The following is a 15007-nucleotide window of genomic DNA, read 5'->3' as shown; positions in this document are numbered from 1 at the left end:
CGCTGCTGCCTGAACTGTTACGCTGCCATGACGTTTGCTCACAGCGAAACTAAGTCGCACAGTTTGTTGTGGCGCCGGAGCTCGGGGTCATGTGATATGTGACTGTAGACATGTATATTCAGTTAGAAGTAGATGGTAACGTAGAAGAGCATTGAGCAGGTTTTACTTTAACCTCAGTAAATGTTTCAGCGCTATGTATTCTCACATTGTTTGAAATAAACAACTTGTTATACCATCAAAGATCAGATGGATTTGCTTTGACTGTCTTTTTGAACCTGTAAATGAAATTAAGTCTGCATAACCACGGCAACTTGCACACCACACTGGTCCCAAGTTAAAGCTGCTGTAGAGCACAGCGTACGACTGAATTAAAGAACTTTTTTTTAAATGTTTATTCCGATAATAATAATTATCATTGATAATCAAACTCAAACTTCATATTACGTTCGTCTAAATTCTCGAGTCAACGCTCATTTCTTTACATTTCAGCAGGAAAACAGATGATTTATTGAAACATGTAAACCTATTTGGAAATATAGTCCATGTACATATATCAATTATAACAAGCCTGAAAGTCAGTGTTTGTATGACCACAGCCTGAACGCGCTGTCATTTCTTTAAATAGTGTTCAGGAACAGATCTCTGGGCTAATGAAGAACATTCAAAGCTCTTCTGTGGATGTTTCTGTTTTTGTTCTTGTGATAATGTTGAGGTCCGGACACTGGGGAGGCTGATCCATGACATGACAGTGCTGTGTTTTGGGTCACGCTTAAAAATGAAGACTTTACCAATCAGATGCTTTCCAGATGGTCTCGCAGGGTGGATCAAACTCCGACAGGTACTTTTCTGCATCGATTGTGACATGATCACCAACGCTGCTGGCTGAAACTGAGCCACAAATATGACCCTCACAGTGTTTCACAGATGGCTGCAGCTCCTGACCTCCAAACATACCGCCGGTGACTTAAAATTTTAAATTTGGACTCATCACTCAGAGCTTTGCTGGATTTCTCCTACATTTAAAGGACATGAGTGTAAACATCTGCTGTACAGGTTTGTTCCGTTTTTGTTCTTTTGCCTCCGCTTGTTCAGTTTCTTTATTTATTTTGTTTGAGTTTGAAACTAGCAGCTGTTTGTTAATCGATCTTTGGCTTAAAAAAATACATTCAAGGAAAAAAATCCAAACAAACGACGTTTTTGTGACAGGCTGCTAGAAGCAAAGATATCATTTAAAATTGCTTCTTTGCTGTCTGTTACACGTCGACAAACACTGACACATTTTTCAGGATTTCTGTGTTTGCCGATTTTACTAAACCTCATTTTTCATGGATGCCAGAACATGTGTGAAGAGAAAAGACTGATTTTATTTGGACCATTTTCTTCTAACCCTCGGTGCGTCTTTGACTGGGAGCTGAGGAGCGTTTGTCCCTAAGTGTGGTTCATGATGTCACACTCCTGAGCACACAGTTTAACTCGTTTTTCCTTCTCAACAAGTTTGAACGCTTTCAAAAACCCAACGACTCAAATGTGTTTTTCTGCGTACGGGTTCCCTCAGAAATCAAATGTAACTTTTAAAATCGAGTGACAGACACAATTTAAAAACAAACGTTTTATTTGCTCAGCGAGCGGCGTGAACTGTCTACACAGAACAAGGACAAAGAAATAAACCTGTCACCAAAACACAGAAATGTTCATTACAAACAGACTTTCAGGGACGGGTAAAAACGAGCCTGTTCGTGAGGAAACTCTCAGACTTTCACCGACAACACGAAGACATTTTGAAATGGTTTCAAATCAAATTATGAGGGAGAAGAAGCAACATAACCGGTGCAAACACAGACCAGCGCTGCACGAATCAGTATTTCACATTTTTCTACTTCATCTCTCAGTCTGCTGCGTCCGTCGCAAAAACACCGCCACAGCAGAGGCCTCTTCACATCCGACATGTTACCATGGACGCAGGTCGGCCCGAGAACGGCTGGTTTTATAAATGCAAACGGAAACCACTCGAGGAGCCCGGTCACCAGGTCGGACCTGTGGAGGTGGGGACAGAAAGAGATGAAAGAAACTCCAGGCTAACAGGGGGGTGAAGAGTAAACAAAAAAAACAAGGATTTAACTGGTCGAACTGGAAAGAGACGAGGCGAGAAGACTGGATTGGACGAGATCCAGGAAGCTGATCTGTGTGGGCGGGTGAGGAAACCACCTTTGATTAAAATGTGTCAGCAGGGTAAAGTTCAGAGGGAATATCCCACTAACCGAGCGCCTCAGACAGGCAGGGAGAAGGGCAGGAGCTTAAGGTCTGTTACACAACGGGGACAAACCGAATAAAGCCGACTAAATGTGTCACAGCCAGCCTCAGATAGCAGCGAGCTGCGGCTGTGACGTCTGCCTTTCAGCAGCTTTACAACCAGCTCCAGGTGGAGGCAGTCAGAATAAAGACTGAGGTGGGGTTAAAGAGGGAGGAGCTTCTGCTGGTGACAGCAACACGAGCACACATGCTGTACGGAAGGAGGAAGGTGATCTTTTTAAAAGAAAACTTTTTTCTGTTATATGTTTTTAACATGAGAGCTGGTGAGAAATGACCATCAGTGTCAGACGACCTTAAACCCTGAGAATATGAGCAGTGAGGAGGATCAGACTCCTCAGCTCCTCAGTCACTTTTCATTTCTTTTAGCCATCTTGTTAAATTTACCTGCAGAGCTGTTGCGGAAGTTCTGTTTCTGAAAGCCGAAGCGACTGTTCCCGTGTTGGGCGCCTGCGTTCAGCCTGTTCAGAGCTCCTCTCCTCGGTCCCTGTGGAGCAGAAAAAGACCCAAGTCACTGGCTGTACAAGACAAACACAGTGGCGCCAATATATTAAAAGAACAATATTTGTGTCTTGTATATACAATACCTCCATATAGACACTGTAAAAATTGCTTATATTATATTTTTTACATGTTGTGGAGCCATTTTTGGGAGAATTTCAAGTTGCTATACATCAATACAACCATTATAGCCCAAATTTTAATAATATATCTGCATTAAGTGCATAGTAATTACATAAATTGCAAAAAAGTGCAATAAACTACAAAAGAAATTAAAATCATTTTTGTTTTTTTAACATATATTTCTAGTTAGAGAAATTTAAGAGGCTTATCCCTCAAAACTGTAAATACAAAAAAGTTGCACAAAGTAGTTTCCCACCACAGGAAATTTATTTTGAGTGTCTTCATAGTTTTATTTTTGAAATACACCAATTTTTATATACTGCAGGAAAAACGAAAATAAATATTATAGTGCAAATTTGCAAAAAAGCAGCATATGCATCAAAATAAACTATTTCCAGCAGTGCAATATGAGTCCTAAGCATCCCAGAAACGACACACATAACTTTTAAAAACACCAGTATAGGCTCATGAGGCCCTGATGGTAAAAAACTACATTTCCACGAAAATGACGTCACTTCCGGTTTCGGGCAGGTCATGGCGGACATGCGATAGTTCGCGCTGACGTCTGTTCCGACGTAGGAAGTGATACAAACAGCTGATCAGATCGGCAAAAAGTGTTTCTGGAATATTATGTTTTTGTTGCTGCAAGTGCTTTGTATGCAATTTTTTCAAAGTTATATGTGGAAGGAAACTGTGACCGAGGACAAGCTGATGGCATAAGATGTAAGTACAACTCCTCCGGTTTCATATGCAAAAAAAATTATTGCGCTAGCTCACGTGGTTGCAGAGCTACCGGGATTTAAAAATAGTTAAAGGGTTTAAAGGGTTAAACACATCAGCTAATCATGTTTTTACAGACCTGTGGTCTCCCAGCTTAAGATACTTGACATGGCAAAAAAAAAAAATCAGTAAAAGTAAAAAAATAAAATAAAATCCAAAACTAAATTAATTTCATCCCTTCCTTTGCTGTTTAAAACACTTCTGGCGGAAAGTATAAGGATTTCTAGGCAACTTGAGTAGCACATCGTAAGCTAGACCGTCCCATTTAACAGCCGCGGACTTCAAGCGTTCAAAGGATGAAGTCCCTGGATTGGGACACGCCCACTTTGACCTTTTCAGGAAGTTATCACCAAACGTGTCACATGACTAAGCCAGGTGAGACTCGCTGTAACCCGGCTCTTAATGCTCACCGTGCTTCCATCTCGTCTCCTGTGGTCCATATGAGACATCTTGTCGCTGTATCCCATTACTGAATCACTGACAGAAAAAACAAAAACAACACATTTTAAAACTATTTAATCAGTTAGTGACAAGAATAAAACTTTACTTCAGTTTTTTAAAACTGTGAAGGATATTGTGCTTAAGTGTCCTAAAGACATTAAAGCCTGGATGGCCCTCAACCTTTAACATTACGATAAAAACACTGAGCTGATGGAGTTTGGCGTTAACCACCACCACAAATACGTTCCTTGGCCTGGGACATCAGGCCGACTAACACAAACCTTTTTAAATCTCTTCCTCCACATCTTCTCTTTGGATTTGACGTGTTTATTTTATTGTATTCTATTTATTTTTGGTCTTTTTCGTTGCTGTTTTTATGTGTTTACTCCTCTGTACAGCATGTTGGCCCACGGTGCAGCTGCTACAGTATGACAGTTAAATTAACACAACAGCGAGTTAAATGTCAATGTGCAGAAAACATCTGGAGGCAAACAAACATCTTTTTAATACATGCGTCGACTCTTCTTTCAGACACCAGGTGCAGCCTGCTAAAGGTGGAGCTATCCATTATCATCCCACTGAGCCACTGATGAAAACCACAAGAAAGAATAAAAGCCCTACTGCAAGTCAGGTCACATGACACGACCACAGGTAAAACACCTTGAATACCAAAAATCAGCTTAATAAATAAAGCCTGGCTCACTGGGAGCTCACTTCCTGTTTAACTGTTTGTGACAAACTGAGGTCATTTTATTTTGAAGAGTTCTTTGAGTGACTCAAAGACATTCAACTCCAAGCTAAACAAATCCTTTTGACTCTTTGTTAAAACGGGACCATTTTTATGCTCTTACAGGCTACAACAGCAACGTTGTAATATAATTATGCTAATAAAAATGTGTAAACAACAGAAACTCAGTGCAGTGGGCTGCAGCGTGAAATCAGGGCTACTGGTGGAGCTTGGACCATGTTTTTACAACATTATCTTATGAGTTATTGATTCGTGGAGCTCAAAGGAATGTTTACTGACTTCACTCACATTTGTTTATTTTAGTTTTTTGCCATAATTTGGGGGTGCAGGGATGTTTCCCCATAAGCACACTGTACTTTGACCTGCTGCACAGATGTTTAATCAACCTAAAAAGTACATGCGCATGCCATCCATCATGTGACTAGAGGACAAAAACCAACAACTAACATCATGATGTCCATTCAGCTCTCCAGTAATGATCTCACTCCTTGCTACGCTCGTGACCAGAGTCCTCTTTGTGCTCTGGAGGGTCCACGTAACAACGACTACCTCCTTGCACCTAATCTAAGAAAGATTGCCCTTCTGATGATTGCACATGAATATATTCTGCCAAAAACAGCATCTACAGAAACATTGCCAAGTGATTGATAAGAAGACTTAAAACCCACCTGCATGCACCCAGGGGGCGCTGTGACATAGTGCTCCCAGCTATTGTAACTTTAACCCCTTCCAGTTTCTCCTGTCGCCTCCTTTCCAGGTCGTGCCTCAGGTCACCCGGACCTCGCACCGGCTGCAGCCTCACGCCCTGAGGTCAATTTACCAGAAGGATTAATGAAACCAGAGCTCCCAATAGTCTCTAGTATCGAGTGCATTTCTTAATTTCTCTTTTCTTTTTTTACCTGCGTTGGTCTCGAGAAGAACAGAGGCTTGTCGTCACTGAGCAGCGAGTTCATATCCAAACTGAAACCTCTGCAGACAAGAAGGAGAAAGCCGAGAGAAAAGATTTTAGTCATTTTTAAGGCGTCTGTAAAAAAAATGAAGATATTTCTTATAATTGATGTACTGCTTTCACCATCACTTTGACGGCAGGTAAAACAAACTTTATGCCTGTCCACCTACTGGTTTGACTCGAATCCCTCGTCCGACGTCAGCTCCTCCATCTCTTCTTCAGAAAAGCTGCCTTCTTGTGGAGCTGAGAAGCGCTGATTCAGGGTGATCCCATCCCCTCTGAAATACTGCTCTGTAAACGCAGACAACACACTTAAAACACACATATTGTACGACTATTTGTACTTTTTAGCTCACTTTTCTTCTATATGATTACACGCACTATTCTCTTTTTTTTATCCTTTTTTTTGGTAATTTTACTCTGTCCTAAAGAACAACAGAATCCCGTTACTCTTATTTTGAAAGTTTAGTTGCTGCTAACCAGCAAGTCCTGCTAATGTCTAAGAAAACAAAGTAAGCTCCCAGCGGAGCCGCATTTCATCCCTCCGGTTCGGCTCCGGAGATCTGACGCGAGCTGGCCGGTTTACTTTAACCAGACCCTGCACCACGTGGAGAACTGTTTCATGTACTGGTAGCCTAACCTGGCTGATGCTGCAGAGCAATGCAAAGACCACCTGTGGGTGCCTAAGACTGTGTAGCCTCCGACTAGTTTTAGGAGGAAGACAAGGAGTGCAATAACCGCACCTACCAAAATCTATTGCCACAAACACTGTGCCACACATTCTTGGACCCAGTTTTTGTTGTTTTGTCAGAAAACATCAGCAGGCCCCGTGTGCAACATGCAGTACTAACCTTTGACAAGGTGCACGAGTGTGATAATCTCCTGGGCAAACGTCCCAGTGTGCATGGCGGTCTCCTGATATGTGCCGGAGTGCTCCAGCATGGGCAGGAAGTCCAGACGCTGGCGACCAACATTGACCAGATCTAAAGAGAGCTGCCTGTCTGAGGAATAACACAGCGGGCTGCAGGACGAGGAAGAAAAGAGGGAGATTGATACCAACACAATGAATAAACACTTGATAAATGATCCTTGTGGCCAGGAATCGGCGTTTGTTTAGCATGGCTTAATTCACTGTAAATTAGCTTTAATGCCATTTTAATATTTTGTTTCTACACTGTTTACATCCTTATTTAATGCAGTGTTTTTTTTAAAAGATGGAAATGTAAAAGATTAAATGTACACTCCTTTCTGTACCAATCACACTTAAGTAAAAAAGCCGTTACCTTACCCAGTAAACTTACCTTTAACGAGTCCCACAAATCACAATGCTTACAGTAACTAGAGTCTTGTATTTGAATAAAAAGAAAGGTTTTCACCCTTAAGCGCACAGAGAATCACACCAATTTTATTCATTTTAATGGATATTTAAAAAGGCTTAAAGGAGAAGCCAGAGAAGCCCAATATACGCTTTTTTAAAATTTATTTATTTGTTTTTATATAACTGGCAGGTGAGTTAAAGCTTGGGGCGAAAGTTCACACTTCTTTTCTCGTACGAAATCTTCCACTCTTAGTTCAGATATCTGATCCGCTTGTCTGCTGGATTCTCCAGTCCTGTCACGGTTCAAGAGGAACGACACAGAAATGTCCAATTGTACACAATCTTTAAATTCGTATCCTCCTCCTGACGATTACTTCTTTTAGAAGCTTCCTTTTCAAAGCACTGTCGAAGCACGATGCTGATTAACCTCTTGGTAACAGATGTGATTATGATTGAAGGTTTCCAGTTATCCAGATTAGTGACCGTGCTGTATATGGAGTCCATTTTTCCTTTCAACAATAGTGATTACTGATGTCTTCTTCTGAAACCATTGACAAGGCCTATAATTCTCTGCTGTCACCACTGAAGATTATGTTCCTGGATTTATTTTCTCTTCTTAAACTAAGGACAATTTCACTTCAGTTTTCGTCAGAATAAATCATCCTTTTATGTTTGCTGCTTCGAAATGCTCCAGCTCCTAATTTATTCAGGTTTATAGCTTCGTCGCCGTCTTTTCAAAGGGTTAATGAGGGTGCATTTTCCCCAGTTATCTTCTGTGATGATGATGATGATGATGATGATGATGATGATAATGAATCCTTTATTTTAGCTGGTTGATGATATTCACGTCATTAGTCTCCTCCTCAAAAAGCCTGTAACTAATGTTTAGGCCGTGAAGTTGAAGTCTTTTCATGATCCATCAGACTCCAATGGCTCGCTGCACAAAACAGGGACTTGCTTGTACCTTCCTTTACTTGGACGATTCCTTGCATCTGGATCCTCGGCACGCTTTCCAATAAGATTGTGCGTATACAAACATGAAATGGCCAAAACTCACTCACAGCATGCACTTTCTGAGCAGGACTCCATTCACTGTCTCTCCTTCTTCCCATAACTGATTGGTGCACACAGGTTTCTCATTGATTTCTAAATGTCATCTCTGGTATGTGGCCCAACAGTGGCTGCCAAGTCTTCTCGTCTTCCTGCAAAATGGCTCATTTTATGGCTTCCCAACATTTTCTCCATGGCAGAGCCTTCAGATCATCGTCTTCTTCTTTCTCTTGCTGTAGTGAACTTCCTCTCTGGCATTCAGACAACAAGGTGTGTGGTTTATCACAGCGCATATCAGAGTTTCCATGTTTATTTTTAGTAGTACCATCGGTTACTGCCAGCTTTGCTCAACTTCCCTTTCAAAACAAGAGAAGGAACAGATATTTCCTCTTCCAGTAGCAACAGCATTAGTCCAGATGTCACTGACTGTGTCCTTAAATGCACATACGAGGAAAATCCTAAATTCACTGAGGATCATTTTTCATTTCCAAGCAGCTCCAAAAGAAAGCAGAAGCAAAAACTCTCTTTATGTTATCAGCACACCAAAGACACCATATTACCAAGTGATGACGGAGTGAGAGGTGGTGTTTGGAGGGTGCACATCACTCTTTTTTTGATTTTAGAAAACATGGTTCAATGTAGGTTTCAGTAGTAAACTCTTCTTTAGACTCAGACGGTCTGAGATCCTCCTGAAAAACGTGTGATTGCCAGCGCCCACAGGAGTTGCATCTGCTGATCGAATCCTGTCAGTACTGTGTCTTGTATCCCACATTCAGCTTTCAAAGTCCATCAATCAGTAAAAACCAACAATGTTGTAGATTTAAGGTAAATATGCCTCTTAAAGCAGTTTCAAATCACACATCATCCAGAGTTGGGGGTAGAAATTGCACCTTTCCATCCTCAAAAGGGATAAATTAGGATTCAGTCATCTTCATTACCAAATAACAGGTCCTTTGGATTCATCTACACAATTTAACTCAACAAAAATAAATCAAGTGCAAAATTGACTCCTTTATTTGTGCGACTGGAACTTGAATTCAATGAAACAAGTTTGTTGCAAATTTTCTTCCAGGTGAATTCTGAAAAGCACAAATGAAGACTCCGCATCAGCACCATGCTTCCTAAAATAGAGGCCATATTCGGTTCGGGACTAACATCATCATGGAGTTGGAAGTTCCTTTTGTTTTCCTTGAGGTGTCCTGCAGTCCACAAGTATTCATGAGAGTGACTTCCACTTTAAATGAACATGGACTCCTTGGAGAAACTTCTATGAAGCATCCCGGCCGTATGAGGTAACGGCACATATGATTGGGTAGGTCCCTTTAATTCCCCATAAGGGAACACATTTCCAGTACTGGTTCTGAATCTGCCAGCATTCAGATCAATTTCATCCAAAATCAATTTTGATATCAGATGACATGAAATTATTTGTTCTTTTTTCAGCGCCAGTCTTCAAACTCCATGTGGCAGCTTCATAGGTTTTTTTCTTCTTCACAAGATCATGAAAAGAAAGTGTGAACTTTCACCCCTCACCCTTGATAAGATAAAAAAAATACTCTACCTGTTCTGGTTCATGGGCCGACTCATGTCCACCTTGATGGTTAGAGTTTCCTCTGTTAAAACCGTCATATTATTGGCTTTCTGATTGCTCCATCCCTGCTGCCTCAAATGGGGCATTTTAGGGTCCAAATCCCTCCCTGGGGGCCGTTCCAGACTTCTAGGCCTTTCCTGTTCCCACTGTTGAAGTTTGTCTTTTTCTGCCCAGTTGGGCTCATCTTCAGTGTCGTCGTCATAATCTTCCCTAACGGGGTGGAACCCTTGTCTCTGCTCTTCGCGAGGAAGATCTTGGTATCCCTGGGAGGCCTGCTGTAAGCGTGGGTGATTTCTTGGTTGTCCTGGCCGTCCGCTTTGATTTGGGTTGTACCTCCTTCTTGCTGGTTGAGTGGCACCTCTCCCCCTGTGATTCATGGGGCCACCTTGAACACCATATCTTGCTGCATTTGACCTGTCCTGAAGCACAGGGCTTCTCCTAGTTTCAAAATAGTTTGATTCCCCCGAATTACCTTGATAACGGTGTTCTTGTGGATCTTCCTGATCATCCAACCTGGTTCCCGTCTTCCTAAAAAGCTCCTCAGAGGAGCCCCCTGGACGGGGCTTCCTCTGTCGATCAAACTCAGGCTTGAGATCCCTGTGGTCATCAAACCTTTCCCATCGTGGCAGCTTTCTATTGTCTCGGATGCCGTGATCGTGTTCAATGACAAGTGGCCCCGAGTACCGACCGTCTCCGTGGGGGAGGTTTCCCCGAGTGTCTTCACCAAACTCATGTCTGGTTCCTTCCATTGAGTAACCCTTTTCCCCAAAGTCCTTCTCATTCCTGGACCTGTGGTGGCATAAGAGGAGGCGGTTCAACATCTTCACTTTTAAATTCAGACTGGAAATAATCAAACCTAAATGAATCAATATGTAATCATTAATGTATTATCACTGATAACACAAATAATGAAAAGAGGTCAAAATAAGACAAAAAGAACTTTACATTTCTCAGAAAGAAGGTAAGAAACTATAAGCCATGCAATATTTAACACTAGAGTAGTGCATTAGTGAAATTAAGGCATGAAGATGAACAGTGAGGAAATTTGCGCTACAGAAAATTAGAAGATAGGAATCTTCTACGTTCTTCATTTCCCGATAGTGCTGCAAAGCATTTTGCTTAAAATTTACCCAGGATGATTGACGTCATCCATTTCTCTTCGTTGTCTTTTAAAAGGGAGGCCCCTCTCATGATGTGGGTTCTCCCTTTGTCTGCCTCTATTAGGACCTTGAGTGAATCTCCTTCCTCTTTCCCCATCTCCTCCAACTCTTTGGTCGTCAGACCTCAAACTGGGACTGAGGTCTGTGAACCTCCACCGATCCCTGACCTGCTCCTCTCTCTTCCAGCCCATCCCTGAATCCCTCTGGTCTGAATTAGACCTCTGTGTCGGTGGCAACCTTTCCCTCGTGAACCTCGGAGGCGACCGACTCCTGTTTTCAAAATTCTGGAATTCCTCTCTAAACCCTTCTCTTCTCCTATCTCCATCAAATCCTCCATCTCTCACTGGGGGAAACCTCCATTCTTCATAGCGTACATCATGGCGGGGTGATAGCCTCCTGTGGTGAAACTCCTCCCGGTCTTTGTAAGGCTGACGTTCAAATCGATGGTCATCTGTGAATGGAGGGGCTCTCCTCTGCCCTTCTGGATACATGTCTTCACTGAAGTTCTCCCTGATTTCTTCAGAACCTTTCCGAAAGCGTTCCCTTCTGTCCATAGAAATCCCATCCAGATCTCCACTTGGTCTGTGTGGATCAAAGCCAGGTTCCTCCAATGGCAACCTCCTGAAAAAGTGAACATAGAAAAAATATATATATCATTTTAGAAACAGATAGCACCGGAATTAATACATCAGCATCTAGAAAATAATTTTAAATCAATTTTTGTGAAGCATAACTTCACTTGGAAGTACAATCTAGAACACTAGCAAGATAGTGTAAGAAAATAAGCAAATAAGTACAGTGGAACCCTGGCTTACGAATGCCCGCGTAACGAAATAGATGAAATAGAAATTTTTAAAAGAATTTAATTAAATCCCATAATGTTATGTACATGTACACGTACGTATGTATGCATACGTATGCTTTCTCCAACCTCCGCCACCTCCTCCTCCACCAAGAACTTCATCTTCAGCCAGCATCGCCTCACTCAAAAGGCGATGGAAAAAGGTGCTTTGACTTATGAAAATTTTGACTTACGAAAGTCCCCCTGGAACAAATTAATTTTGTAAGTCGGGGTTCCACTGTATATTCAAAACAATAAGGACTGCAATTACCAGTTTTAAAAAATCTGATTCATTTCTAAAAATCTAATGATGTAATGAAAAACAACAATATACCAGTAAAAATGACAAGAACAGTAACTTAAAATCAATAAAATTAGTAGAAATTGAACACTTGTGAGTTTAGCTGTGTTGGAGTACACCCAATAACAGATGATAGCGTGTCAGAACTATTTAAACTATAAAATATAAAACTGCTTGAGAAATATTAAGGTTTCACACCATACAGGACATTAAAATCAACTTTTCAAATTTTAAAACCAACTTTAAAGCTAATTGGGAAGCCAAAATAATGACCTCAGTGCAGCTGTGACATGGTCAGATTTTTTTTCTCTTTAACTAAGAACTCTGCCAGATAAAGTTGGTTACGGTGCTTTGCAATGTTCCCGTGAACAGAGCATTGCAGTTGTCCCGATTCAAAAATATTGAGGCAAGGAACAAAACCAACACTGGCCCAGAAGAGTTCAGTCAAACGATGATTTATTGAGCACACGCCTGGGAAGATGTAAACTGCATCACATCAGCATAGATCTTCTCTCTAAGAATACACTTGAGAGTACTTTTATAATGTCAGGGTTAACGCCCCTTCATGCGTCAAATGAACATCAAATGCAACAATTTTAGATATCTTAAATATCTAAAAACAGACACCAGACAATATAAAATATTCCCCAAGTAACCAAACACTACAGTCACACGCTAGAATGGATGTATAAAAGTACAGTTAGTGCAGCGTATTTACCTGTAATGTGGTGATCGAGACCGTGGTATTGACATTTTGTCAACCTTAAAGGAAAGAACAGCATTTTATTACAACATCAAGAGTGCCGAGAAAACACCCAATTTTACAGTCAACTCTGCAGCAGGTGCTCAAGAGGACAAAACTCAGCCTTTCAACTAGTGCATTCATTTCTGCAAGAAAGCTTGAACAGGGCTTAAACTTCACTGCAGGCATGATTTCAAAAAGTTCAAAGAAACGTGGTTATTAAAATTATGGACACATAGGCTTACAACAACCTAATAAGGTTCAGCAAAAACATCGCACTGGTGTAGAACAACTGGACAGAGGTGGGCCGACACCTGACACTTTCCACCATAGTATGTATACTCAGTTTCTAATCTACAGATATGAGCCAAACTATTTTTAAATCGTGTAACTCAGGAAACACTAGCTCAGCAAAATAGATTTGACAAAGTTAGTAAAAGTCTAACTGCTACCACAGCTATATAAAAATAAGACTCTTTTAACGTTCTGCATAAGCTAAACAAGCTTAAGTTAACATTAGTAGGGCTCCCATCTCAAATATTATAAGCATGCATTAACTACTCCCATCAAAAATAAAGTTAACCAGTATCCACTGCATTAATCGATTACTCATCCAAACCATCTGTAATGTAGGTTTTCAGACTGGATAACTGCCTGCAGGTCTCACATGACACCGACCTGAATATTTTCTACAAACTAAGACATTTAATTAACTCACTGAGCACCAGGAACATCAGGGTCAGCGGTGCTTTAAGGGGCAATACCGATAAATCGAACAACGCCCCTTCTTCTTTAATGTTACACAAACCACAGCTCTGGTTCCGTATGAGGAGCTTTTTGCTTTAAAGAGCATCAAAAACAGCATCTTGCATGTCATAACACATGTTTCCTAAACTAAACAAGGATAAAGCTGGTTAGCAGCTAATGCTACGCAGTTCTCTTACCTTTGACCGCGACGCGCGACAGGCCAACCAACGGCTAACAACGCTAGCTAAAACAAGGATAAACGCACCAAAATACGACCAAATAACAGATTACAAACCGAGATTACAATCCTATCTGTCGCTAAATTTAACCAAACGCCAGCTGCGTGCTACTCTTTCCGTTAAACACTGTAAATAAAGAGACTGTGTGGACATTTGCTCCCAAAGATCCGCCAAAAAAACCTGAGCTCAACACTTCCGCCACGGGCCTTTCAAAATAAGATGGTTTAAAGCCTCTTAAAAATATGTGCTAAATATCAGCCACACCGTTTAGCTTTAATGAAAACTATTTTACCATATTTACGATAGAGATACTTTATTTATTTATTTTAGCTGGAATATTTTATTATTGTAATTAAAAATCAAATTAAAATGAAGAAATAATAGTTTAAATAAGTCGTTTCTTGTAGATTAGGAAAATAAAACAAAATATCAACAGACTAAAACAAATAATAATAGCTTTGTTGAAATTAATATTTTTGTTATGTTATGTAATTTTGTTTTCTAATTTTGTATTAAAAGTTATACTTATTTTACTTTATTGCATTTATTTTTGATAAACATGGACACAACTATGTTTATCACTGTTTACAACAGCCTGCAAATGTATGTGAAGGGAGGAGACTGGCTGCTGGACTTTTATGAGGGGAATGTTTTCCATTCCCTCTTTAGTCTGTGTTTTAGTTGTGGCAGATTCTCAAACACAAACGTACTCAGAGAGCGCAACTCTCCGAAGGGCAAAGGCTATACTAAACTTTGATGTTCTATGATGTTTTTAATACAATACAGTGACATTATGGCATCATTGTGATGCCCTGGGGTGTTTTTTTTAATTGTTTTTTCTCTTTATGCCCTTTTCAATGATATTGATTTTTTTTTTTCAAGGTTAACTTTGATTCAGGTTTTTACAATGAAGGTCAAGGTCAAAAGCTTCGCCAACCTGGGTACTCATGTCCACCAAAGCCTACGATATTGTTGTGAACTGATCAATAGAAAACTGTGGGTAATATAAGATTGTTACTGATTTTCATATTTGCCGTGACCTTGACCCGATTTTCATCCAAACTAAATCCCTTCCAGCTGTTTTTGGTACCTACCTTCACACAAACTTTAGATTGCTAACAACAGACAAATGAAACAGATTATATATCAAAAGCATGAGGTCAGGCAGG

The 15007-nt window shown here is 40.6% G+C and overlaps 1 protein-coding gene across 1 annotated transcript; it reads right to left on the bottom strand.

The window, feature by feature from the left end:
* Positions 1-1614: 1614 nt before the first annotated feature.
* zgc:112982 (uncharacterized) lies at positions 1615-14032 on the bottom strand. The gene is made up of 11 exons (XM_087846492.1): positions 13797-14032; positions 12829-12872; positions 10939-11589; positions 9779-10597; positions 6701-6870; positions 6020-6140; positions 5800-5869; positions 5569-5705; positions 4122-4188; positions 2695-2794; positions 1615-2034 (listed from the first exon to the last, which is right to left on the bottom strand). The coding sequence occupies exons 2-11, from the start codon at positions 12861-12863 to the stop codon at positions 2021-2023; spliced, it is 2184 nt and encodes a 727-aa protein (XP_087702618.1). The 5' UTR covers positions 12864-12872; positions 13797-14032; the 3' UTR covers positions 1615-2020.
* Between the last annotated feature and the right edge of the window lie 975 nt (positions 14033-15007).

This window comes from Neolamprologus brichardi, chromosome 9, assembly GCF_056152115.1.
Source record: "Neolamprologus brichardi isolate AB-2024 chromosome 9, ASM5615211v1, whole genome shotgun sequence".
Classification (NCBI taxonomy): Eukaryota; Metazoa; Chordata; class Actinopteri; order Cichliformes; family Cichlidae; genus Neolamprologus; species Neolamprologus brichardi.
The sequence above is the reverse complement of the archived record's forward strand: the minus strand, read 5'-3'. Positions and strand labels throughout refer to the sequence as shown.